The sequence below is a fragment of the Urocampus carinirostris genome, chromosome 15 (genome assembly GCF_059441175.1).
Source record: "Urocampus carinirostris isolate Australia breed hairy pipefish chromosome 15, RoL_Ucar_1.0, whole genome shotgun sequence".
NCBI lineage: Eukaryota > Metazoa > Chordata > Actinopteri > Syngnathiformes > Syngnathidae > Urocampus > Urocampus carinirostris.
In genome coordinates, this window is record NC_142363.1 from 9649872 (window position 1) to 9675333 (window position 25462).

Sequence of the window (25462 nt, forward strand, 5' to 3'; positions counted from 1 at the left end):
GGAGTCGGACAGGCGATCATCAGGGGAGTCAGACAGGCGATCATCAGGGGAGTCAGGCAGGCAATCATCAGGGGAATCAGACAGGCGATCATCAGGAGAGTCAGACAGGCGATCATCAGGGGAGTCAGACAGGCGATCTTCAGGGGAGTCAGGCAGACGATCATCAGGGGAGTCTGGCAGGCGATCGGCAGGGGAGTCAGGCAGGCGATCGGCAGGGGAGTCAGGCAGGCGATCATCAGGGGAGTCAGGCAGGCGATCGGCAGGGGAGTCAGGCAGGCGATCGGCAGGGGAGTCAGGCAGCCGATCGGCAGGGGAGTCAGGCAGGCGATCGGCAGGGGAGTCTGACAGGCGATCATCAGGAGAGTCTGACAGGCGATCATCAGGGGAGTCTGACAGGCGATCATCAGGAGAGTCAGACAGGCAATCATCAGCAGAGTCAGACAGGTAAGCAGGGGAGTCAGACAGGTAAGCAGGAGTCGGACAGGAAAGCAAGGGAGTCAGACAGGAAAGCAATGGAGTCAGACAAGAAAGCAAGGGATTCAGACAGGAAAGCAAGGGAGTCAGACCGACAAGCAGGAGAGTCAAACAGGCAAGCAGGAGAGTCAGACAGGCAAGCAAGAGAGTCAGATAGACAAGCAGGGGAGTCAAACCAGTAGCTGGAAATGGAAGGTCGGCCGACAGGCGCGGGGTTGAGATCGACAAACTCGTCGGACAGCTCAGCGCCAAATCTTTCCGGGAACCCCATTCGAGGCACAGCAATGGCCACGACGGGCGGTGCCGTGGTTCGAGTGGGCAGGGAAGGTGATATCGCGGCCAGAGAAGGAGCCGCGGGAGGCGGGGCCGTTGTCGACAGGAGCTCGTCCAGCAGACGACTCGGACCGGTGGGAAGGCAGGCGTCGAGACAGGCGAAAGGACGGACCTCGAGACCGGTGGGACCTCGGACAGCTCGGCGCCAAGTCTTTCTGAAAATGCCACTCGAGGCACAGCAATTGCCACAACAGGCGGGCCGTGGTTCGAGTGGACAGGAAAGGCGACCTCACTGGGCGATTGCCAAACGGCGTCCTCCAGCCTTCCCCAAATTGTGCTGGGATCGTTCGCTGAGTTCACATGATGGCTGGATCATTCTGTCAGGGACCGGACCAGGGAGGCAGGAAGTGTGAACTCAATTGCGTAACGATCAGTTACTTTTATTTAGGAAATAAAAGTTGTCCAACACTCAGGGACAAAAACAAAACAAAAACAGACTTAAAGGCAATCAGAAATCCAGACTGGGTAATACTCACAAACAGGCTTAAAGTTACTAACTCAGACAAACGGGCATGACAGGTCTTCCTTGAGTCAAACAAAACAGAACAGAGCAAAACAGAACAGACTAATGCAATGATCCAGCCGGTGCCAAGGGGCGGGGCCAGCTCGTTGTCATGGCGACCATGCTGGACATGACAGTCTACATGATATTTGGTGATTAGTAGGATTATAGAGTTAACAAATGTGTAAAATTAATAATTAATTTGGTATGATAATTACAAATATTATTATGATGGTGAGGGCAGCACGGAGGTGCAGTGGTTAGCGCGTGTGCGGTACAGTTTTAAGGTCTTGGGAACCTCCTGTGTGGGTTCAAATCCAGCTACCAGACTTACTGTGCGGAGTTTGTATGTTCTCCCCGTGCTTGCGTGGGTTTCCTCCGGGCACTCCGGTTTCCTCCCACATTCCAAAGACATGCATTTCAGGTGGATTGGCCGGTCCAAATTGTCCCTGGGTGTGAATGAGCGAGCGAGTTGTCTGTCCCTGTGTGCCCTGCGATTGGCTGGCAACCAGTTCAGGGTGTCCCCTGACCACTGCCCGATGATTGCCGGGAATGGGCTCCAGCACCCCCGCGACCCTACTGAGGATAAGCGGTGCAGCTAATGAGATGAGATGAGATTATGATGATGATTATCATAACTTTTATGTGACTATGATGATGATGATGATTATTATTATTATGCTTATTATTATCTGTACCCCTTATCCTCAGTAGGGTCGCGGGGGTGCTGGAGCTCATCTCAGCTATCTTCGGGCAGTGGGCAGAGAACACCCTGAATTGTTTGCCCGCCAGTTGCAGGGCACACAGACAACTCACTCGCTCATTCACATCTAGGGACAATTTGGACCGGCCAATTCACCTAACACGCATGTTTTTGGAACGTGGGAGGAAACCGTATTGTCCGGAGAACATGCAAACTCCACACGGGGAGGCTGCGGTAGCTGGACTTCAACCCTGAACTTCTGCACCGTGGGGCTGCGTGCTAACCACGTAGCAGCCATGCCGCCCTATTATGATGATGATTATTATTCACTGTATCCAAGTAACTTTAGTGAATGGAAGCCTTATACAGTCAATATATGGGTCAAGCTAATAATTAAACTTTTTTAAATCTTATCTTGACTATTATTTTGTCCTTGTGTTTTTTGTTATTTACATTATCAACTATATGACAATTCTCATTGTTATTGTTGAACATTGTTATTGTTATTATATTGGCACCTGGCTCAAGCTCCCATGTCTTGTCTTTTTAATGCAAAGATCAGGACACTTAACAATGGGTGGTCCTGCTGCCTGGGGGTCTGACCATCTCTGGCAGCAGGTTCAAGGTACTTTGTATGATGGATAACACGCGCCAAAAACAGTTTGGTTCCATGAGCACCCATGAGAATTATTGTTATTATAAAAGATACTCGTATTATATAGTATGGTGAAAATGTAAGGAGACGGCAACGATGATATTGATGACTGTGAAAATAGATAGATAGATAGATAGATAGATAGATAGATAGATAGATAGATAGATAGATAGATAGATAGATAGATAGATAGATAGATAGATAGATAGATAGATAGATAGATAGATAGATAGATAGATAGATAGATAGATAGATAGATAGATAGATAGATAGATAGATAGATATTTTATTTATCCCCGCAGGGAAATTCACAACAATAGTGACGGTGATGACAATGATGATGATCCACAGAGCCAATGTAAATATGTATATTTGTGATTTGTGTGTTATATGCAAATACAAAATACACAGGAGATCTGACTATAAGACACAATTATTAAGAATGTAAAAGGGGTGAGACTAAATAAGTACATGCTTCTTCCTATTCCTTTTCGGGCATGTTACGTTAACCTTGTTGGTTTTTTTTTACTTTTGGTTTTGTTTTATTTTTCTCATGTTTGGAATGAAGTTTCATTCATTCATTTATTCAATTTTATGATACTGAATTCTTATCTTCTTTAATAAAACCGCTTGTGTTTGAGAACACGAAGGACTGTTATTCTTTTTTTCTTTTATTATTTATTACTTATTTAAATGACTGAATTACTAGTTTTAATGACTGAAAGACGTTTGTATGTGGTTGTTTGTGAAAAGGGAGAGAGATAAGACACTCTGGGTGCTCACTGTGCTACACTTGGTGACCTAAACATTTCCTTAAAATGATTTGTACCACAAGACCGTTTTTTTTTTTGATTGTGACCACCAAAATTCGATACTGTCCTGGGAAAAGCTTGATTCTTGAAATAAAAAAACATACTTGAATAGTTTTGTTTTTTTTCTAAACAATGTTAGCTAACCCCAAAGTATTTTTAAATTAATAATATAAAACATTTGAGTATTAAAAGAAAAGAGTAAGTGAGGCAAACTCACTTTATGATCAAACGCCATTTTGAGATGTGCCGAACAGTATATCGATTGGCCTCTAGACGGCGTTATTCGACAACATACTGTTCAATAAAATACATTCAATAAAATATTAAAATTTGATATAGGGCACGTTATAATATATGTTGGAACACAAAACTTAATTATCTAGCTAAATAAATAATTTTGTTTACCGCACAATCATTTGTAATTCCGTGTTCAATAAAGTTTTGTGGGGAAAAAATCATAGACATCACAGCAAGAGCTGTTAGCATGTATTTCATCATTGCTAGCTGCGGGCAGAAGACAACACGCACTCCATTGAATGCAACAGACAAGACCGAATTATCATAGCAATCGTCAGCAAGACTTTGCTTGAAAACAACAAATCAATGCCTCATTTTCAAACACAACCTAGTGTGATTCCCCCCAAAAAACGTTCAGGTGAGTTTCCTGTTTCTCTTCCTACTTTTAAAGGTTGATTTTATGTACGAAGAAAACAATGCTCATGGTTACAGGTTGTAACTTTAAAACCAAAACTGAGATCTCCTTTTAATATTTAAATTCAATTATTGTTACTTGACTAGTCTATTTTCTGTGTTAATTGTTAATTCTTTATCACGATGACTTCAATATAAAGAGACAAGTGGTTTACTTAAATTAACGCCTGTGAGGGTTAGACTTTGTAGCTACGTGACATAACTTACCTGCGTGACTACATACATGTTGCCGTGCATTTTAGCGTAATGTCTATTACTTGGGTTACTTGTGTTTATGTTTGTGTATGGACCCTTTAAGGGAGACGTGATGTCAGAGAGGATGGAGCGACTTGGGTGGAAGTTCCTCTCTGATTGTTTTTTTAACAATGACTGAGGGTGATCTGTGGCTAACAGTAGCTCCTGTTTTAATGTGTTTATTGCTCGTTATTTTGTTCATTAAATCAGGAAATTAAACTTGGGGAGAAAGAAGAATCCCTTTCCGTTTGGTCACAATGAGTCTTGGTATAGTTTGTATTCTCCCTTGTGTTTTGTAGCACTCGTTTTCGGTTACACAATACATTACTGCGGCATTTGATGATCTAATTTTAGTGTCCTTTTAAGCCAGCTGTCTCAGACTCGCAGTCCGCGGGCAAATTGCGACCCCAGGATGATAGTTTGAGCCCACGGAATTTATATAAAAGTTAAAGGAATAGTGTGTATTTTATATTATTATATTTTGGACTCATTTTTTGGTTGCACAACACATTACAAGAATGTTTTTATCAGCGCTGTTTTTGTGGAAAACCCCGTTTGGCCCAACCTCTACAGAACCCTAGCTTCAGCGGCCCTCGACTTAATTGAGTTTGAGACTTCTGTCTTAAGCCAAAGAGTAGGGTAACACAGTCCTTTTTCTCAGGTCTTCATTCTGCTTAGTTATTGCCTTTTCCCTCACAGGGCAGCGCCACTCCCGGCTGACACTTGATTGTCCGCTCCAGTCGGTCGGACCTCGTGCCGGACCACGGGGGCGTTCTGCTCAAGTCGAATGGAAAAGCGAAAAATCCGTATTCAACTTGGTGAAAATACAGTGTGAACTTCAAACAGAGAAAATGTGCTCAAGCGGGAGAGGACATTTCAAAGAGGAGCTCCGGGGAGGGCAAGAAGAGCCTGAGCAGGAACATCAATGGCTGGACGCTGATTACAAGAAGTTACAAGAAGAAGGTAGGTCATTCTGATTCTTATAAAACACTTGACATTTAGGTTTTTTCTCTGAAAATCCACCTCACTATATATACAGACGCTCCCCAACTTACAAACATTCGAGTTACAAACAACGGTACATACAAAAAAATTCCGGGATTTAGATTTTGTATTGTGCGCCTTTTTCCAAGTACAGGACAGTACTGTAGTGCTTTTTTCTGCCACTACCGGCATGTGGCGCTGTGAGTGGTCACCCTGCATCCACCCCAAAAAAAAGAAATCCGCTTCCTCTTCCTAGTTCGTGTGTAAACATTCTATACTGTATCTCCAGCGCGCTAAGAACTTTGACCTTTTTATTGTTTAATATCTCGTGCATCCATTCAATATGGTTGGTGTAAAGTGTAAATAAGAGGTGAGCCATTTCATTTGAAATGAAAGCGGAATAAGGAAGCTTGATGCGGTTAAGAAACTGGTCGGCTCGCTTTTTTCGTCCGCTTTTTACCTCGGAGGAGGAAGGCGCACAACTCTTGAAGCCCATCTTAAAAGTAAGTTAAACCTCACTTTATTTATCATTATATAGCATATTATTTTATGAAATGTTTATTTTTCAGTACAAAACAATACAGGTTACTTATACAAGCTTTAAACCTACCTATATAAACCTTAAATATAAAGTCCATACAAAATAAAGCACTGAAACAACTTAAGAACAAATTCAAGTTCTGAACGATAGTCCGGTACGTATCCCGTTCGTAAGTAGGGGAGCATCTGTTTTCCATATAATTTCCATATAATGGATGCAGCTGCTACAAAAGTCAAACTCGTGAGCATCAAGACGAAATAAATAATACGTCCATGTGGCTAAAACCTGAATTTAATCTTGCAGTTTACCAAACTTTTCTTGGCCTACAAGTATTTAATAATAATAATAATAATAATTTCCTTGTATTGTCATTCTGTGTAACAATGTACACAGAACGAAATGTCGATTGCACCTGACCCGTTGTAGCGAGCCGATGCAGCCGCAGCCAACAGAGGGCGCCGCCGACCACTTTTTAAGTCTTAGGAATGACTCGAAAAAATGCACGTGTATATAATTGTTCATCTCATTCAAATTAATGTTTAGTTTTAATTATTGACGTCTAATTTACCATTAGGAAGCACTAAATAATAAACAATGTGCCTTTAAGGCAGTGCTACGCAATTATTTTTTGCCATTTGTCCCCTGGAAAAAGAAAAATTGACAAAAGCACTCCGTTTTTCTTCTAATTTTTTCAACTACCAAGGTTTTTTTGGGGGGGGGTATATTCACAAGTACGTAATTCCGCAAGTACGTTCCAACACGTTTCCCCTACCAATGCACACAAACCTTTTTTTCTTCTTTTTAATGGGTAGGGGTGGCGCCCTCTTGCAGAATTTGCGTATCCCATTACCCGTGAAAACGAGGGATTACAATGAAGTATTTTCTAGCACCTTACTCTCAGCGCTAATTATTTCGGGCAAAACAGTCTGATTTTACAAAAAACATGTGTGTCTTGTGTCTCGCAGACGGTGGTGAAAAATATCGTCCTTCTAGGAGGCAGGAACCAGAGTTCCCTGGCGTTAAAAGGGAGGAGGAGGAGAAGGATTTGAATCCTTATCACATTAAAAAGGATGAAAATGTGGTGCCTGTCCAAGTTAAAGAAGAAGACGTAAAGCCTCTTCATGTTAAAGAGGAAGAACATTTCACAGATTTGCCCGTGACTGGGGTCTGTATAGCTACCGAAGATCAAGGTCAACACGAAGAGAACAACGAAAAGGATTCTCCGAGCAGCTTCCGACAACACTGGACAATAACAGATAACAACTCATCTGACTCTGCGCACACTGATGGCAACCATCAGTCGGAAGGGGATAACACGTGTTCTCAGTGCGGGAAAACGTTTCGGTACAAGTATCATCTAAAATCCCATATGATAGTCCACACTGGTGAGAAGCCTTTTGCATGCTCCGTTTGTGGTGAAAAATTTGGTCAGAAGTACAACTTAAAAATTCACACAAGAACCCACACTGGTGAGAAACCTTTCGCGTGTTCAGTTTGTGGTCAAAGATTCAGCAGGAAGAATGTCTTAAAATTACACACAATACGACACACTGGTGAGAAACCTTTTGCCTGCTCCGTTTGTGGTCAAAAGTTCAATCAGCTTTATGACTTAAATTATCACACAAGAACACACACTGGTGAGAAACCTTTTACATGCTCTGTTTGCAATCAAAGATTCAGCAGGAAGAATTCCTTAAAATTACACACAATGAGCCACACTGGTAAGAAACCTTTTGCGTGCTCTCTTTGCAGTAAAACATTCACTAATGGTGGGAATTTAAAAAGACACACAAGGACCCACACTGTTGACAATCTTTTTGCATGCTCTGTTTGCGGTCAAACATTTACTCAGAATGAAAGCTTAAAAAACCACACAAGAATCCACACTGGTGAGAAACCTTTTGGATGCTCAGTTTGCGGTCAAAGATTCAGCAGGAAAAATGCCTTAAAACTGCACACAATAAACCACACGGGTGAGAAGCCATTTGCGTGCTCAGTTTGCGGTCAGGGATTTACTCGGAGGGAAAGTTTGAAAAAACACACAAGAATCCACACTGATGAGAAAGATTCAGCAGGAAGAATACCTTAAAATATCACAAGAACACTCACTGATGAGAAACCTTTTGCATGCTCAATTTGCACAAAAAAATTCTCAAGTCAGGCTAAAACTACGAGTCTTAAGTGTACCGGTGAGAGTAGTATTGATGTCTCGGTTTCATATAATGTCATCTTTTACATTTAACAAATACTGTCTGCTGTAAATATGTAGTCATGATTTTTAGGGTGTACTTCATTCATAATCAAAGCAAGTCCCGACTGATGCTTAAGGTGTTCTTTTATTTAAGTCGCAGCAGAATCAGGTTCACCATAGCACCGTGAAAACTGTCAGGGTATACAAACATAAAAACAATTCACCATAAAGTCTTCACATTACCAACATAGTAATTTTCTAATTCTTAATTTTCCAATTTTGAACTGAAAACAGGAATATTTTATCTTTTTCTGAATTTCGGCATTATCTTGATTTAACTCACTCATATTTTTCCTAAACTTTTTACTCTTTAATCAATTAAAAAAATTCGGACCGCATAAAAAATTGTCATGGGCCATCTATGGCCCGCGTTCCCTATGTTGCGCACCGTCCGTTTTGAACACCGGTTTCTCAAAAAGTCAATTTTTTCGACTTCTTATGATATGTTTTATCAATTCCTCTTAAACATCACTTTTTTAAACAATCCCCGCTATTTTTAAAAAAATGTTTTTTACCTCTTAGGGGTACTGTGTTTGAGCCGTTTTTTTCTAAGCGCGTGCGTGACACAAAACATCAGACAAGAAGAAAAAGGTTTATAGGAAAGTCGACATGGACAATTCACATGACAATGAATAAGACATACACAGGGCCCAGACAAACAAACTTCTAATTTTAACAAAATTTAGTGATTTAGTTTTTTTTTTTTTTTTTTTTTTTTTTAATCTGTGTTTAAATTAAAACGTGCACACTAGCTTAACTTTCTCTCTACTGAAGCCACGTCGTTTATTTTAATCGTTTTTTTATTCTTACACTATTTCAACAGGGGACTCCGCCGTCCGCGGAACTTAACTGTTTTCCAGAGGACTCCGCCGCCCTTTGTAGAACGTAACTAATTTTATTTAAATTAGTGGAAACTACCCGCGGAACTTAACTGTTTCAGAAATGTGTATTTTGGGCCAGTGAGCGGACTCTCTCTTCATGCAAGTTATTCCGTACTTACATAACGTTTAATTTACCCGACCCGGACACCCGATCCCGTTTAAACTAATAGCATTATTAAAAAATAAAGTACCTCTAATTCTAATTATTTTATCCGTACTTTCTTGGGTGAACAGATAATATGTACCTAGGAATTTTTCTGTGTTGGGCCATTTGTTCTTTGTCTCACTCACTGGTGCCCCTATCGTTAATGTTGTTTTACATTAAATGGCTTCTCTTAATATTATTAATATTATTCTAATTTTATATCAATAAATGCACTATACCTGAATGCCGAGGTCAGCCTGGTTTGGTAAGCGGTGTTGGTCTGGGCCGACCACCGGGGTCAGATGAGAAGGCCCGTCTCCCTTAACATGGAGGCGCAGCCATCTTGTTTCTTCTCCAATCGGGCCGCGTGTGCATCTTAAATTCGCGACCATCTGCCCAGAAAAAAACACTCTCCCGGGTATTGGCACCAAAAATGTCGAGTCTATAAAGATATAAACCCATGGCTGCCCAAATAATTCAGGCAGAGGAAAGAATTGAAGTTTAAAAAGACTACTGCAGCAGGAGATCGATTCGCCAACCAGAGCAACGTGGCCCGTTCAGCTGACCGGATCTTTGAATGTGACTATGTGCGTGTGTGGATGATTACTTGTGTATTAAAAATAGAAAAACAAGTTAATTTCATAGCAAGTTAATTTGTAACATAGGAGTCTGAGAAATACACAATAACTAAAAGTAGCTTACTTTACAGAAGTGTATTTGACCCTCAGTTGTTTATCCATCGATCCATTATCTGCACCGCTTATCCTCAGTAGTGTCGCGGGGGTGCCGGAGCCCATCCTGGTCATCTTTGGGCAGGGGACACTCTGAACTGGTTGCCAGCCAGTCGCAGGGCCTCAGTTATATATTCTTAGCATTATTTGGCCCACGACCCACCTTTTCTAGATCAGGGGTCAGGAACTTTTTTGAACCAAAGAGCCATAAAGGCAAAAATATTTAGATTTTTATTTTATTTTTTGAGAGTACCAGATCAAATATTTTAAGACAAAATACAACAAAGCTGATAAACATCCTCTCCCGACAATAGCTAATTATTATAATGTGATAAAATATATATATATATATAATTGTGCCAGAGTCTTTACCATTGCTGAATGTCCCTTCTACAGTATGTCGATCCAAACACATCTACACACCACAACAACTGTTCTAGCCACGTGTATAGGCACTCTTGGCCTTACTAAATAATTAACATTATCATTTGCAGTTCAAACATATTGTCAGTCATGAAACAAAATGCATATAAATGCACAGGAGCTGTACAGAACCAAGCTAAATAATCAACCGCCATTTTTGTGTTGGTTTTCTATGAGGAAAGTGAAGCCAATTTTCTTTTACGATTCTCACTGTTTACCTCACAATTTTCACTCCAAAGCTTCATTTATACATTTAACAGGTTTTAACAGTCCTTATACCTGTAGTCGTGTAACACTCTTGACTGAAAAGGAGACAGAAGAGTCATTCCGTGCATTCTTCACGGCAGGCTGAAATAGTAACGGGTCGTTCGCGAGCGAAACGGCTTTATGGACTGGCCCTTAAGGTGAACGACGGCAGCCGTTTCCCTTCGAAACGTTTTTTCCCTGTTGTGATCGTAAATATGCATTTTCCCCATGGATACTGTGTTGACGTCATTTTTGTTGAGTAAATGAAATATTCAAATTGTTTTGAATGTTATCTTTTTTGTAAAGTGTGATATAAATACAAATCATTTATCATGTTGTAGATCTGTCTACTACATAGTGCACGAAATGCATTCGAACACTACAAAAAGAGCCAAAAACTATTTCATCCAATTCGTCAAAAAATCTGCAATATACTTTAATATTGAACACAAGTTACAACATTTAAAAGTCAATTCAGACGCTGCCCAACTTACAAACGAGATAAGTTCCGGACGATCATTTGTAAGTTGAATTTGTTCGTAAGTTTTTTCAGTGCTGTAATTTGTATGTTTAGTGTTTGTATAAGTATTTTTAAGGCTTGCATAGGTAAACTGTATTGTTTTGTACTAGAAATAAACATTTCATAAAATAATATACTCTAGAAAGATGAATAAAGTTAAATGTAACTTACTTTTGGAAGATAAGCTTCAAGAGCTCCTCCTCCATGGTAAAAAGTGGCCGAAAAAAAGCCTTCTGACCATTTTTCAACCGCATCAAGGTTTTTTATTCCCTTTCATTTCCAAAGAAACAGGTCGCCTCTTCTTTACACTTTACACCAACCATATTTAATGGAAGCATTAGATATTAAACAATAAAAATGTCAAAGTTCTTAACGCGCTGGAGATTCAGTACAGTATGTTTACACACCAACTCGAAAGTAGAAGCCGGATTTCTTTTTTGGGGTGTAGGCTGGATGACCTCTGACAGCGCCACCAACACGCCAGTAGCAGCATAAAGAAGCAATAAAGTAATGTCCTGTACTCGGAAAATGGTGCACACAATACAAAATCTAACTTACAGCAATGTCCAGAAGTTTTTCAACATCCTGAAAAATGTTTTATGGATCTTCTGTTTTTCGTAAGTTGAATGGTCGTAAGTCGGGGATCGTGTCTACAACATGTCTACAGATGTGGAAGTTTAGATGTTTGTATAAAGGGGAAATAGCACAATCACACAGGCAATGGGGAAAACTTACTTCACAATAAAGTTGCTTCGTATAAAAAAGTTTATTAGAATTGAATAAAATTTACTTTTATTGTCATTCTTTGTAACCATGCACACGGAACGAAATGTCGATACACCTGACCCGTACAGTTAAACTGTAACGAGCCGATGCAGCCGCAGCCAAACGGGGCGCCGCCATTTTAGACCCAACTGCTGTGTTGGGAGTCATTAGGTGACCAAACCCCTCAATTCCAACCCTTAATGCCGAGCGCCAAGCAGGGAGGCAATGAGTACCAATGTTGTAAGTCTTAGGTATGACTCGTCTGAGGCTTGAACCAGCGACCTCCTAGTCTTGAGTTAAATGTCAACTGTAGATTGAAAAACACCATTGGAACTAGGTACAATAATAGATTTCAGACTGGTGCATTACGGCACCCTCGCTCATGTTTTACTTACGCCGACAAGAAGGCCTTGATGTCGCCAACTTGAAATGGGATTAGCTAAACCAGGGGTGACCAAACTTTTTAGAGAGCGGGCCACATTCGGTTAGCTGAAAATGTCCGAGGGAATTTTCTCAACCATTTCTATGACAGTCTAATAAATTTACCCTCTGAAATGTTTGCAGTGCTTGGCGATCAGTGTTGCAACTTCGTAGCTCACCTTTGCAGCATTTTCATTTGACTCGCTGTTTGTTATTTTTCCCCACCGAAAGGAGTGCCAAGGAAGCGAAACCACTCTTCCTATAGGTTTAATTTCCTTTATTGGATCCACCAACAGCATTCAGGGAGTCAGGTAGGTTATAAAGCTACAATACAATAAACATAATTAACTTTACTTTTATTTCAAGTACCAAATAAACAACAAAGCAATTGAATTATATTTATTCTAAAGCATGATTAACTATCCTAACTCCCCACAAACGTTTGAACAGAACGTACCATAAATAACCATAAATCCTTGCACAACTGACGGGCGGGCATATGACCATGCCAAGTCAAAACATTTGCGAACCGCAAAACTCAACTAAAAAAGCTATCAGAAAAACAGCGATATGAAACAGTATAAAGTAACAAAAAATGCATGTTTACAGAATAGTAACAGTCAAACTGGAGCATAACAAAGAAGGACTCACTGGTAGCGTTTAGCTTAGCTAGACGCATGCTGAGGTTTTAAGTTCTCTTGACTCGCGCTCCAATTCACATTATCGTGCACGCTCCCATTTTAAAATCTGGAAGAACCCGTTGTTTGGGATTTCAGTGAAAAAATACTCAAATTTTCCTGCAAGCGGCGACCCCCAGAGTCAACTTTCCTTTTTTTATTGACAGTCACCATGTCAAAAATGGGAACCGTGGCCAAAAAGGCTACTGCCAACATCTGGTGAAATGGTAAAAAAAAAATTGTACAAATGTATTTTATACTGCGGTCAACATTACCGGCCGGCCACATATTATTAATTGTATGACAATAAATGGTTGAATGTAAAAGCCCACATCTGGAAGTAGCACAACAAAGGGGGGAAGCGATGAATGGAATTTGCATTATATATTAAGTAATTATAGACAAAATCTAATTACATTACATGATATAGATATTCTTAGGCCAGCAGAGAAGGCCTCGACACGCTGGCAGCCCACCACCGATAGAAATGAATAAGAACACAAGAAAACAAAAGCAAAATTGTGAGTTGCATATACAGATAACTTGACTAAGATAACAAATTTTCACAGAATTTTTAATAGAACTAATGTCTAAAAGGGACCTAAGAAAGACATTTCTTTACATGGCTGCCACTGCTATCGGTGTGTGAGTGTATGTGAATGGGTAATTGTGAAGCACATTGTTAAGCGCTTTGGAAGTCTTCATTGACTTGAAAAGCGCTATATAAATAAGCACATTTACGATTATTTTGGTTATAGAGCAACTACGATAACAGGAAACAATAGTTTCCCAGGATGATTTTATGTCAAATCAGCAATCAATACAGTGTGGTGTTCCCCAAAGCTTTTTAGATTATATACTTAATGTTTATTATTTGACCGCTAGATGACACTTTGTTTTCTGGTACGAGTGAGGGCCAGTGATACACGGTACACCGTGGTAGCAGGATGCCGGACTAACATAGCACCAATTAAGAGGAGATTCCACATTGTAAAAGAAATATAGATTTTTCAACGTTCTTTTTTTTAATTGACATTGGTATGATAGTTGACGAACCTTCCTGTGTGGAGTTTGCATGTTCTCCCTAAGCTCGCGTGGGTTTCCTCCGGGCACTCCGGTTTCCTCCCACATTCTAAAAATCATGCATGTCAGGTTAATTGGCCCATCCAATTGTCCCTAGGTATGTATGAGCAAGTGAGTTGTCTGGCAACCAGTTCAGGGTGTCTGCTGCCCGGAGATGGCTGGAATTGGCTCCAGCACCCCCACGACCCTACTGAGAATAAGCGGTGCAGATAATGAATGCATGATAGTTGATGTTTTTTGCCTGGTATTCAAATAAATGTTTTTTTTTTACTGGATGAAAGTTTTTGGTACCACTAGAAAGCACTTAATATTACACACTGTCCCTTTAATGACATATCTTGGCTCACGAAAAATCTTAAATTAATATTGTTTGCAGATGACACAAACGTACTGTGTGTTGATGATTTAACACATCTTGAACGAACAATAAACCAATAATTACAAAAGTTTCTCACATGGTTTATTACAAAGAAATTAAATTTAAATATAAATAAAACAACATATACAATCATGACATCAACATGAACAAAATTAAAAAGGTTACTAATTACAGTGTGAATATAACTTGATGAAAAACACATTTTTAAAGCTCAGCTACATACAACACAGAAAAAGAGGCAGCTAGAAATGTTTATGTAATATGGCGTGCTCAAAAAAAATCCTAAACCAGAAAGCTTAATATATCAATCTATTGCTCTCTTGTATTACCTTATTTGCATATTGTGCTGAGATATGGGAACACCTATGCCCCAACCTTAAAACCTCTATTCAAGTTACAGACAAAAAAACATTAGAATATTTTTGAAACTAGTAATAGAGCATACAGACGCTCCCCTACTTACGACCATTCGACTTACGTGAAACGGTAGATTCGAACATTTTTTGGGGGGTGTCGAAAAATATCCGGACATTGCTGTAAATTAGATTTTTGTGTGCACCTTTTTCAGATTACAGGACATTACTGTAGTGCTTCTTTCTGCCGCTATGGGGGTGTAGCGCTGTGAGATGTCGCCCAGCATCCACCCCGAAGAAAAAATCCGCTTCCTCTTCCTAGTTTGCGTGTAAAATACTGTACTGAATCTCCAGCGCGCTAAGAACATTTTTATTAATATCTCATGCATCCATTCAATATGGTTGAAGTAAAGTGTAAAAAGAGGCGAGACGTTTCTTTTAAAATGAAAGTGGAATGAGAAAGCTTGATGCGGTTGAGAAAATGGTCCGAACACTTTTTTTCGGCCACTTTTTACCACGGAGGAGGACCTCTTGAAGCGCATCTTCAAAAAGTAAATTAAACTCAACTTTATAGAGCATATTATTTTATGAAATGTTTATTTTCTAGTACAAAACAATACAGGTTACCTACACAAGCCTTAAACATACTTATGTAAACCTTGAACATACAAAATATAGCACTGAAGCAATTTAGGAACAAATTAGTAAGTAGGGCAGCGTCTGTATACACATAACCTATTCATGGAGGCTAAACTCCTAAAGGTACATAATCTAATCAATATCAAACTGTTCAGATGATGTACAGTATAGAGCTGCAAACGGAAGTTTACGAGCACATTTACAATACTGCTTAAATAAAAAACATTTAGGATATGATATCACAGAAATGACCAAATATCTCAAGTAATAGAACTTCTCAAAGATCGTATTCCATAGTTTGTGATGGACCAAAATTGATACAGACTTAACTTGTCAAACCTCACACTTTCAAGAGAGAATCTAAATGAAGACTGATTCAAGGTTACCCTAATTCACACTGTAAATTGCAAACCATTTGTACCTTCACACATAACATAACCCGCGAAGCTCTGAACCCGCTAACGTGGAACCACGAAGTAGCGAGGTCCCACTGTACTACTGAGCGTAATGTTACAAAGCCTAAAGACAATTTAACCAATCAAACAAAAGTTGCTGTTGTTAAACTCGAACCAAGGCTGTAACTTATCACTGTTTATGTTACATTGCAGAGTGCACAAATATAAAGACTAACGTTGTTGATTTTTAATTCATTGTAAAATCATACTTGATGATCGGTGGGAAACATAAAAACAATCAATCAATCATTCATGACTATCGAGACACTCCTCGCTACTTTGCGCATCGGTTATTGCTGGTTTACTTCCTCGCCGATGTTGGAATGAATTGATTGTGTCTTTGTGGTCATTGATATCATTGTATCGTGCATTGTGTTCAGCGGGGTTCAGAGTCCTCTGGGTTGGGTGGGTGTGACTGTGTGCGTGACTGTGATAGGCTGATGTGACTGTGTTCGCGGCTGTGATAGCCTGGTGTCAATCAAACAGCAGGCAGACGTTACCTTTCTAAACAAACTAAGCGGCCTGTTACATTGAAAATAAATTCTTCAATTGAATCGGTCTCTGAGAAAAGTCAGAAGAGTGCTAAGAAATGATGACCACCAGCGGGTGCTCTCTGAAGTACTATCGGGTTACCGAAGCAACTAGGGTGGCGTCTAGTAAAAGGCAAGAGCGGTGCTGCTGGTCCAGCTTACTGCAAACGGCTAGGCTATCAACTCTATGATGCCACAGCTGCGGACCCAGTATCCTGCCAGGTCCATTAGCCATTAAATTGATGACCTGGAGCTACGACTCGTGGGAAACCGCTACATTTGGGACGGTTTTATTTTAAAAATCTCAGAGATACTAGCCAGCTTCTCTCTAAATTGCTTTTCTACACTGAAAGGAAAAGCCCTCCAATTTTGTTTTACTTTTGTATATTGACGATAAAACATTTGTTCAACTGCTATTATGTCTTGTGTGTTATTATTTGTATATCTATAAGTTATTTTGGTACAATCGTACACTCTCAGTCGGTCAGGACATCATCTCAAGGTAAGTTTAACCCTTAGGGGCTTTTATGAAAGTGTGACTCTGCTTTGCAAGATTTCACTTTTCGCGCGTGGTTCTGGTCCCCAACAGCAAAAACAAAGGGATCTCTGTGTATGCAGTGTCACAATTAATGTAAGAAAGGCAGATGCAATATCTTGAATGTAAAGGGTGACATATCAAGCAGAGATCTCAATGCTATCCTCACCATCACACTTGTGACTCTGAGTTTTAGCCTGACTTAAGAATTTTTTACCACAAACTTGGCAGGAAAAAGGATTGTCGCCTGTGTGGGTTCTTGTGTGATAATTTAACCCATTTCGTTGGGTAAATTTTTTACCACATACGGAGCAGGCGAAGGGTTTTTCACCAGTGTGGGTTCTTGTGTGATAGTTTAACCCATTTTGTTGGGTGAATTTCTTACCACATATGGAGCAAGCGAAAGGTTTCTCACCAGTGTGGGTTCTTGTGTGATAATTTAATCCATTTTGTTGGGTAAATTTTTTACCACATATAGAGCACGGAAAAGGTTTCTCGCCAGTGTGGGTTCTTGTGTGATTATTTAAGCCATTTTGTTGGGTGAATTTTTTATCACATATGGTGCAGGCAAAACGTTTCTCACCTGTGTGGCTCCTTGTGTGATAATTTAACCCGCTTCGGTGAGTGAATTTCTTACCACAAACTGGGCAGGAAAATGGCTTCTCGCCAGTGTGGATCCTCTTGTGATAACTTAAACTGTTAAAATGGGTGAACTTTTGACCACAAATGGAACAGGCAAATGGTTTCTCACCAGTGTGGCTTCTTGTGTGGACTTTAAAGTGTTCCTTTTGGCTGAATGTTTTACCGCAAATTGAGCAGGCAAACGGTTTTTCACCAGTGTGGGATCTTGAGTGGATTTTTAAGCTCCCATTCTGAGTAAACCTTTGACCGCAAACAGAGCATAAAAAAGGCTTTTCACCACTGTGGACTGTCATATGGGATTTCAAATTACTCTTACAACGAAAAATTTTCCCACACTGAGAACATGTTCTATCAGCTCTGGAGTATTTGTCGCCATCAGTGTGCGCAGATTCGGACAAGTCTGTTTTTACGTTTTGGCGGAAGCTGCTGCTTGGAGAATCCTTTTTATTTTTCTCTTCATGTTGACCACGATCTTCTGTGGTTGTACTGGCCCCAGTCACCGGAAAATCCGTCAAATGTTCCTCCTCTTTAACATAAACAGGCGCCATAGCTTTATCCTTTTCAGTATGATAAGGCTTCAAATCCTTCTCCTTGTCCTCCATTTTAATGTCAGGCAACTTCCACGCAGAAGGAAGATATTTTTCACCGACGCCTGCGGGACATAAGGAAAATGCTTTTGTAAAATTACACAGTTTTGACCTAAATATTTAGTGCTAAGATTGAGGGGCTAGAAAATGCCACTCATTGTAAGGGAGCACAATGAGATGCTCGAGCAGTGAATCCCAGGAATGAAATGAAATGAAATTATCTGCATTTATATAGCGCTTTTCAAGTCAATGACTTCCCAAAGCGCTTTACAATGTGCTCCACATTTCCCAATAGCGGCCTTGCAGCCATGTAAGGCGCCAACCTGCTTATTGGGGTTCAGTGTCAAGGACACTCGACATGTAACACGGACGAGCCGGGATTCGAACTGGGATCCCAAGACGAGCGCTCTACCTCCTGAGCTACTGCCGCCCCCTAGGAAAGCCCCTGGCCTTGACGGTGTATCTGTCGAAGGTTCTCTGAGTTTATGCACACAAACTGTCTTGAGTCTTCTGCAGGATCTTCAACCTTCACTTAACCAAGAAGTCACGCCTACCTGCCTGAAATTTGCCACTACATCCCCATCTTGAAAAAAGTCAACTGCATCAGCCTCAATATGCTTCGAGAGACTGGCCCTTCAGCACATAAAAGATTGTCTCACCCCTGGACTCTACCTTTGACATAGCCCAGCACGCGGTGCTAAGCGCTGCGCATTCGACAAGACGAATGTCTTGATTGTAGTTAGACTATTACGCATCTCCAAAAATTCCTAGTTGCCGCAGCCCTATTAATGACACCACAGTGTTCGGGCTTATCTCACTGAGTGACAAGGCTACCTACACAGGGAAAGTCCAGTCTGACAACCGGGTGCTTTGACAAAAACCTGGCAGAGGTGGGTAGTAACGGAGTACATTTACTTGAGTACTTTTTGGAAAATATTGTACTTCTAAGAGTATTTTAAGATCCAAATACTTTTACGTGAGTACATTTGTGAGGAAAAAATGGTACTTTTACTCCGCTACATTAGGCAACATTGAATTTGTTACTTAATAAATCCCCTCCACGTAAGTACGTGTCTGTCTGACTCCGCTAAGGCGCTGTTATTATGGTCGAGACCTCCAACAGGCTCCACCATGATTGACCAATCAAACGTAGCAGCCTCGTCACGTGACCATATTCAACTTCAGCAGGGGGGAAAAGTTGTTTACGGATGAAACAGATACCGACTATGAAAACACCGAAAAGGAGGAGCACCCCTGGCCCCACATCAAAAGTATGTTCCCCCTAAAAATGATGCGAAACACCAGCTCCAATATGCAATGTCTCCTTTGTTCGAATTCATGGGCTAGCTTGTTGTTCTGTTTGCAGACCCTGTTAAGATAAATATTTGGGCTGTAAATATGCCACTTTGGAGCTAAATGTGCTGAATTTATTAATACAATTTTGTTTTATTGTTCCTTTAAGCACTTGAATTTATGTTGATTATTTTAATGTAATTCTAAATTAAATGTATTTTTTGTTTATTGAATGGACTTTGATGATTTGATGATCTGATTGGTTGTTTTAAAAAAAATAATAATAATAAATACAACGTTGCTACAGTTACTCAGTACTTAAGTAATTTCTTTCACCAAGTACTTTTTTACTTTTACTCAAGTAAGTTATGGATATTATTCTGAAGTAACAGTACTTTTACTTGAATAAATGTTTTGGCTACTCTACTCACCTCTGCGCTGGACACACAAAAAACAAAGGAGATATTAGTGGATTTCAGGAGGAACAGGAGAGACCCACCCTCCTCTACGTTAGAGATAAGATCTTGGGCCGGGGCCCAAAACTGAATCGAACATAAAATGGCGACTTAAAATGTCAATCATTAAGTTGGACCGTTTAGGCTTCTTGCTCGCCGCTTTTTTTTTCCCTTAAAGGAGGATCTACACCGCATGCACTTACTTTTACTCAAGTAATTATTTAGATAAAGAAAGTGCTTACCCAACTAACGGTTTTACTCCAAATGACTAAATCGAAAGAAATTTTCATCCTCGTGTTGGGGGTAAAAGACGCGTGGCTTCCTCCTTCCACCTCCTTCACGTCAGACGTCATTTCTACTTCTTGCCAATAGCTTATAAGCTTTACAAACATTCTTTCTGCTTTTTGACCAAATCTTTCACTATTTGCAGCTGGTAATCTGCAGAATATGATTTTCTTTACGGTGCCATTTTGTTCAGTTTCACTTTTGTTCGCTGCACGTGGCCAAGATGCACACGTTGGTGCCAAACCGTTCATATAGGCGCTTCACTTGCAGTGCACACTTGATATGAGGGACTCGGGCCCCATGTAAACCCCAAGCAGCGTAGTTCAGCTTCGTGTTTACTTTGGCGGAAAATAAAAGCTTCGGGTTTATTCCGGGCTCGTTTATCAAACGAAGTTAATCTACCGGGTTTGGGTTTATATACCCGTGGGTCGGGTTGGGCTGAATTTTTTAGGCCCGATCATACTTCTACTCTACGTTAACGGCAATGTGTGTGGAAAGACTCCACACATTCAGGTTCCTGGAAACCCTAAACTCAGACAATCTCTCAAGGACAGCAAACACAACAGCTATCATAGAAATAGCAAGAAACTAAAATGACCAACCTGCTGTTGTCTTCAGCACAACTTGAAGCTGCTTGTGAACATTGTCCGGCTGTTGGTGGTCCCGTTCAGTCTCTCCTTGCACTTCTGGAAGCTCCTCTTTGAACTTGTCTTTCCCATTTGAGCACATTTTCTCTAAATTTGAAAGTCACGCTCGATTTTCACCAAGTTGAATGCAGCTTTTTTACTCAGCTGGAATGAAATTGTCACATGGTCCGGCAAGAAGTCAGACCGACTCAGGTGGACAAGGAAGTGACGGTTTGGAGCAGGGCTGACCTGTAAAGTAAAAAGGCAGTAACTAAACTGAGTGTAGGCCTGAGAACAAAGACTTACTTATCCTCATGTCCACCTAAAAGGGACACTAAGTAAAATTTGATCACTAAATGCTGCTGTACTGTATGGTGTTACCAAAAACAAGTGTACAAAACACAAGGAAGAAAACAAACTACGAAGACTCAAAGTGACCAAAATGGTATTGATTCATATTCTTCCATTTTCTTCTTTTTCAAGTTTTACGGCAGTTGGCATCCACCATTTTGGAGAATTACAGCCCACTAGTATAAGGGATATACTGGCTCTGTTTCACTCAAACTAACTCTTACATCCCTATCCCACTTACTTACTCTATTGACTCTCCCTCCTCTACCAGACTCTTCAAATCCTATAAAAAAAATAAAAAACATACTCCGTAAAACATTTAGACATATCCTTTATTGAGACCTGTTACTCAAGTCCAACAATCATTTTAATGGTATTTCCTTTACTCTTGCTTGTAACAGCTACTTCCTCATCCTCACCCTCTGAATTTCATACTTCCTGGACTCTTTCATGACATGCTACTGATTATTCCTTCTGTCATTCTCCACAAAATCCAGTGTTGTTTCCCTATCAGTTTTAACATTTTATTAAAGGCAGTGTCCAGTCCTTAGTCTTTTCATCTGTTAGATTATTAAAATGTGTCACTGAATATGTTGACACAATGTCACGAGTTTTCCAGCTATATTAGTTTTATTAATTAATCATCACATCATTACTTTGATAATAACCTCATTCATTTAGTTGTTTTAAATGCACTTTGTTCGTCACATATTTGAATAAAGTATTTACTTGCTGTATTCATTTGATGTTTCAATGTATCCGTTCAGTCAGTGGTGTTCTGATGAGTCTGCCCTTGAGTCTGCCGTTATCTTACGTCGTTGATATCATGCACTTTCCGGACATTTTCAACATCTTACCTAATGTTTACTATTATGTGTACAGTAATACTAATTGTAATTCACCCTGGTCAATCCTGGAAGGGGGATTACCACATGTGAGGTCCTTTCTCAAGGTTTCTCTTTTCCCCTTTACACTGAGGTTTTTGAGTTGTTCTTTGCTGGTTTAAGATCAGGTAATTGTGTAATTTTGTAATTGTAATCCTGTGAGTCCTTTGAGACATTTTTGTGATTAAGGGCTATATAAATAAATGTGACTTGACTTGTCTCACATGCAAAATCCAGTAAGATCCAGTCCAAACAAAGATTTTTTATGAAGATGTCCCTTCCTTACCTTTGCCTGGAAAATCCCATTTCAGTTCATTTTAATTTTCCAGCTAAGTTTACATGGAGTCAATTTACACCCCTTGACATTATTAAATGCTTGCTTAATTTAGGAAAAACTGTGTCCTGATCGAAAGCCAAGAATATTCTGTTTACTTCTTATTTTGTAATGGTAAATTTTGTTTGAAATTGACGTCCTCAACAGAACTGCTCTCTTCAGCTCTTGTTGCTTTGTCTAAATACTCATTCCAAATTCTGGAAGTTGAACACGCGGCAGGACGCGGCTCGTCTATGCTTAACACATCACAATCTCCACTCTTCCAATTTACCCTTCAACCCTTGCTATTGTAACGTTTTATTGACCATTATAAAGAGCTTGACCTCTGCTCTTTCGTTCCCACGTGATCTGTAATTTCTAATTAATTATTTTTGTAATTACATATTAACCGCCTCACAATGAGACACCTAGTCTCAGAAGACAATTTGCCCGGTTTTCACATGAATGGAAATGTCATTCCATGCATCCGCATTGGCAGGCATGTATATGTTAATTATTTGACAGAATATTACATTGTTTTCCTTTTTCACTCAGTATTATTTCAATCACTTAGGGCAGCAATAGCTCAGGAGGTAAAGCGCTCGTCTTGGGATCAAGCAGGTTTGATTCCCAGCCCCCCCCTGTTATATGTCAAAGTGTCCTTGGGCAAGACGCAGAATCCTTAATGCCCTCGATAAGCAGGTAGTTGCCTTGCATGGCTGGCGCTGCTGTAGGTTAGTTTGTGTATGAATAAGGGAAAGTGTGAAGCACATTGTAAAGTGCTTTGGGAGGTCTTCATTGACTTGAGAAGTGCTATATAAACACAGATCATTTGACATCTAACCGGTTTCAAAGATCAATAAACTATATGGTTTCCACCACAGGATCAAACAAAAGACATTTGTGTACTAAGGGTTACTATCACACTGTTTTTAAATGGTAATTGGTCAGCATTTAAATAGCGCTTTTCAAGTCAATGAAGACCTCCCAAAGCACTTTACAATGTGCTTCACACATTAACTAACCGGTAGCAGTGTCAGCCATGCAAGGCAACTACCTACTATCAGAGGCATTAGGGATACAGTGTCTTGCCCAAGGAGGAAGAGCCGGGAATCGAACCTGCGACCTTTTGATCCCGTTATCAGGATAACTATGGTGTCCCCTTGACCCCCGGATGCAAGTAGAAGTTCATAAGCCTGTCGAACGTACGTATTCCCTTCAGGGAACTACTCTCCGCAAACCTGTGACCAGAAGACTTGCAGCTTTATCATCAAACATAAAAGAAACACACACAATCACACATCAATAGGGAGTCAGCTATGCAAGGCGCCTACCTGCTTATAGGGGGCATTAGGGATTCAGTGTCTTGCCCACGGACACTTCAAAATATAACATGGAGGAGCCGGGAATCGAACCTGCCCATCCGAACACATCTACACTCGGTAACAACCGTATTAGAAATGTGGATAGGTATTCTTTTAGCCTGATTCTGTAAAAAGCATAAACTTTTGCTCAAAGTCACAGATTCCCCTCGATTCGATTTCCATCACAATTCGATCGTATCGTCAGCTATGGTAATAAATGCCCAGGAGCTGAACAAAACCTAACTAAATCACCGTCGGAACGCCATTTTGTGTAGCTGTTTTGAGGGAAGGCATTGCTACTGTTCTTTTACGCTTTTCACTGTTTACCTGAAACGTTCTGCATCCAAAACGTCATTAATACATTCGAAAGGTTTTCAACACTACTATACCAGGGTTATAGTCTTTTAACACACGTAACTGGCCTGTTTCTGCAGAAAGATAAGAAACTGAAAATGATTCTGTGCATTTTCTATGGAAGACTGGCGAGGCAGTGATGGGTCTTTCACGAACGAAATGGCTCTCTATAGCCGGCTCTTTGGAATGATCAATGAGTTTGAGCGTTGATGAGGAACGGCTCCCAATTAAACAGGATTTCTGTTTAATTCTTCCACTCCAAGGCACTTGGAACTAACCGATCAATACGAGTGGCGTCATGGTCTCCATTTATATAGCGCTTTTCAAGTCAATGAAGACTTCCTAAATGCTTTACACTTACCCTTTCACACACACACACACACACACACACACACACACACACACACACACACACACACACGACAATAGCAGCCATGCAAGGCGCCAACCTGCTTATTGGGGGCATTAGGGGATTCAGTGTCTTGCCCAAGGACACTTCGACATATAACACGGAGGAGCCGGGAATCGAACCATCTCTGGGTTGTTTGCTTAATATGAGGGGTTGAGGTTGGATCCCTCAACCACGAGAGTCGTAGGGGCACTATTTCCTGTAGTGTGTCTTGAACACTTACATCCTGGGGGCGCCTATCCCTACAGGCCGAAATTTTTTTCCACCCGGTATAGCCAAGTTTACATATTTGGTACAACGTCACTATAGATCACATGGATTAAGAATATTATGATATAGCAGCTTAACACGTTTTAAAATGATTTATTTTGGTGCATAATGTTCCTACTAGTGATCCCAAGAGCCAAGAAGAGATCCACAGGTTCAAGAGCGTTCTCCATTTGGGCCCCAGTGCTGTGGAATGCTCTTCCCCCTGAGATTCGATCTGCAACCTCAGTGGAAATGTTTAAATCTAAGCTTTAAACACACTTCTATTCTATAGTATATGAATAACCTATATTTTATGTTGACAATATCTGTGTATTATTTGTTATTGCAACATCCATTGCAGCCTGGTCATCCTGGAAGGGGGGTTACCTCATGTGCAGCCCCTTCATGTTGCGGTTTTTGAGTTTTTCCTTGCCGTCATGTAGGTTTTAGATCAGGAGATGGTGTAGTTCTACTCTGTGGTTTGCAATAATCTGTGGTCTGTGAAGCCCTTAGAGACTCTTTGTATTTAAGGTAAATGGTCTGCATTTATATAGCGATTTTCAAGTCAATGAAGACCTTCCAAAGCGCTTTACAGTGCGCTTCACACTTACCCATTCACACACACAAATAGCGGCCATGCAAGGCACAGAACAGCTTATTGGGGGAAT

At 40.4% G+C, this 25462-nt stretch overlaps 2 protein-coding genes across 6 annotated transcripts; one reads left to right on the forward strand and one right to left on the reverse strand.

Annotated features, from left to right (window-relative positions):
* Positions 1-3929: 3929 nt before the first annotated feature.
* LOC148351497 (uncharacterized) lies at positions 3930-12470 on the forward strand. Of its 3 annotated transcripts, none has more exons than XM_088353879.1 (3): positions 3930-4134; positions 5124-5387; positions 6915-12470. In XM_088353879.1, the coding sequence occupies exons 1-3, from the start codon at positions 4083-4085 to the stop codon at positions 8036-8038; spliced, it is 1440 nt and encodes a 479-aa protein (XP_088210005.1). In that variant the 5' UTR covers positions 3930-4082; the 3' UTR covers positions 8039-12470. The 3 variants fall into 3 exon arrangements, with proteins under 3 accessions (XP_088210005.1, XP_088210006.1, XP_088210007.1); XM_088353880.1 differs by lacking the exon at positions 3930-4134 and adding an exon at positions 4513-4691; XM_088353881.1 differs by lacking the exon at positions 3930-4134 and adding an exon at positions 4723-5058.
* Positions 12471-15772: 3302 nt separating this feature from the next.
* LOC148351498 (uncharacterized) lies at positions 15773-24251 on the reverse strand. Of its 3 annotated transcripts, XM_088353883.1 has the most exons (4): positions 24110-24251; positions 21467-21504; positions 20847-21119; positions 15773-18276 (listed from the first exon to the last, which is right to left on the reverse strand). In XM_088353883.1, the coding sequence occupies exons 3-4, from the start codon at positions 20971-20973 to the stop codon at positions 17123-17125; spliced, it is 1281 nt and encodes a 426-aa protein (XP_088210009.1). In that variant the 5' UTR covers positions 20974-21119; positions 21467-21504; positions 24110-24251; the 3' UTR covers positions 15773-17122. The 3 variants fall into 3 exon arrangements, with proteins under 3 accessions (XP_088210009.1, XP_088210008.1, XP_088210010.1); XM_088353882.1 differs by lacking the exon at positions 21467-21504; XM_088353884.1 differs by lacking the exons at positions 21467-21504; positions 24110-24251 and adding an exon at positions 21951-23044.
* Between the last annotated feature and the right edge of the window lie 1211 nt (positions 24252-25462).

Excerpts from the sequence above, each read along its gene's own strand:
- LOC148351497 (XM_088353879.1), top strand. The coding sequence starts at position 4,083 with ATGCCTCATTTTCAAACACAACCTAGTGTGATTCCCCCCAAAAAACGT. Across the intron at positions 4,135-5,123 it reads TCCCCCCAAAAAACGTTCAG|GGCAGCGCCACTCCCGGCTG; the intron begins GTGAGTTTCCTG and ends TTTCCCTCACAG. Across the intron at positions 5,388-6,914 it reads CAAGAAGTTACAAGAAGAAG|ACGGTGGTGAAAAATATCGT; the intron begins GTAGGTCATTCT and ends TGTGTCTCGCAG.
- LOC148351498 (XM_088353882.1), bottom strand. The coding sequence starts at position 20,973 with ATGTGCTCAAATGGGAAAGACAAGTTCAAAGAGGAGCTTCCAGAAGTG. Across the intron at positions 18,277-20,846 it reads TGTGCTGAAGACAACAGCAG|GCGTCGGTGAAAAATATCTT; the intron begins GTTGGTCATTTT and ends TATGTCCCGCAG.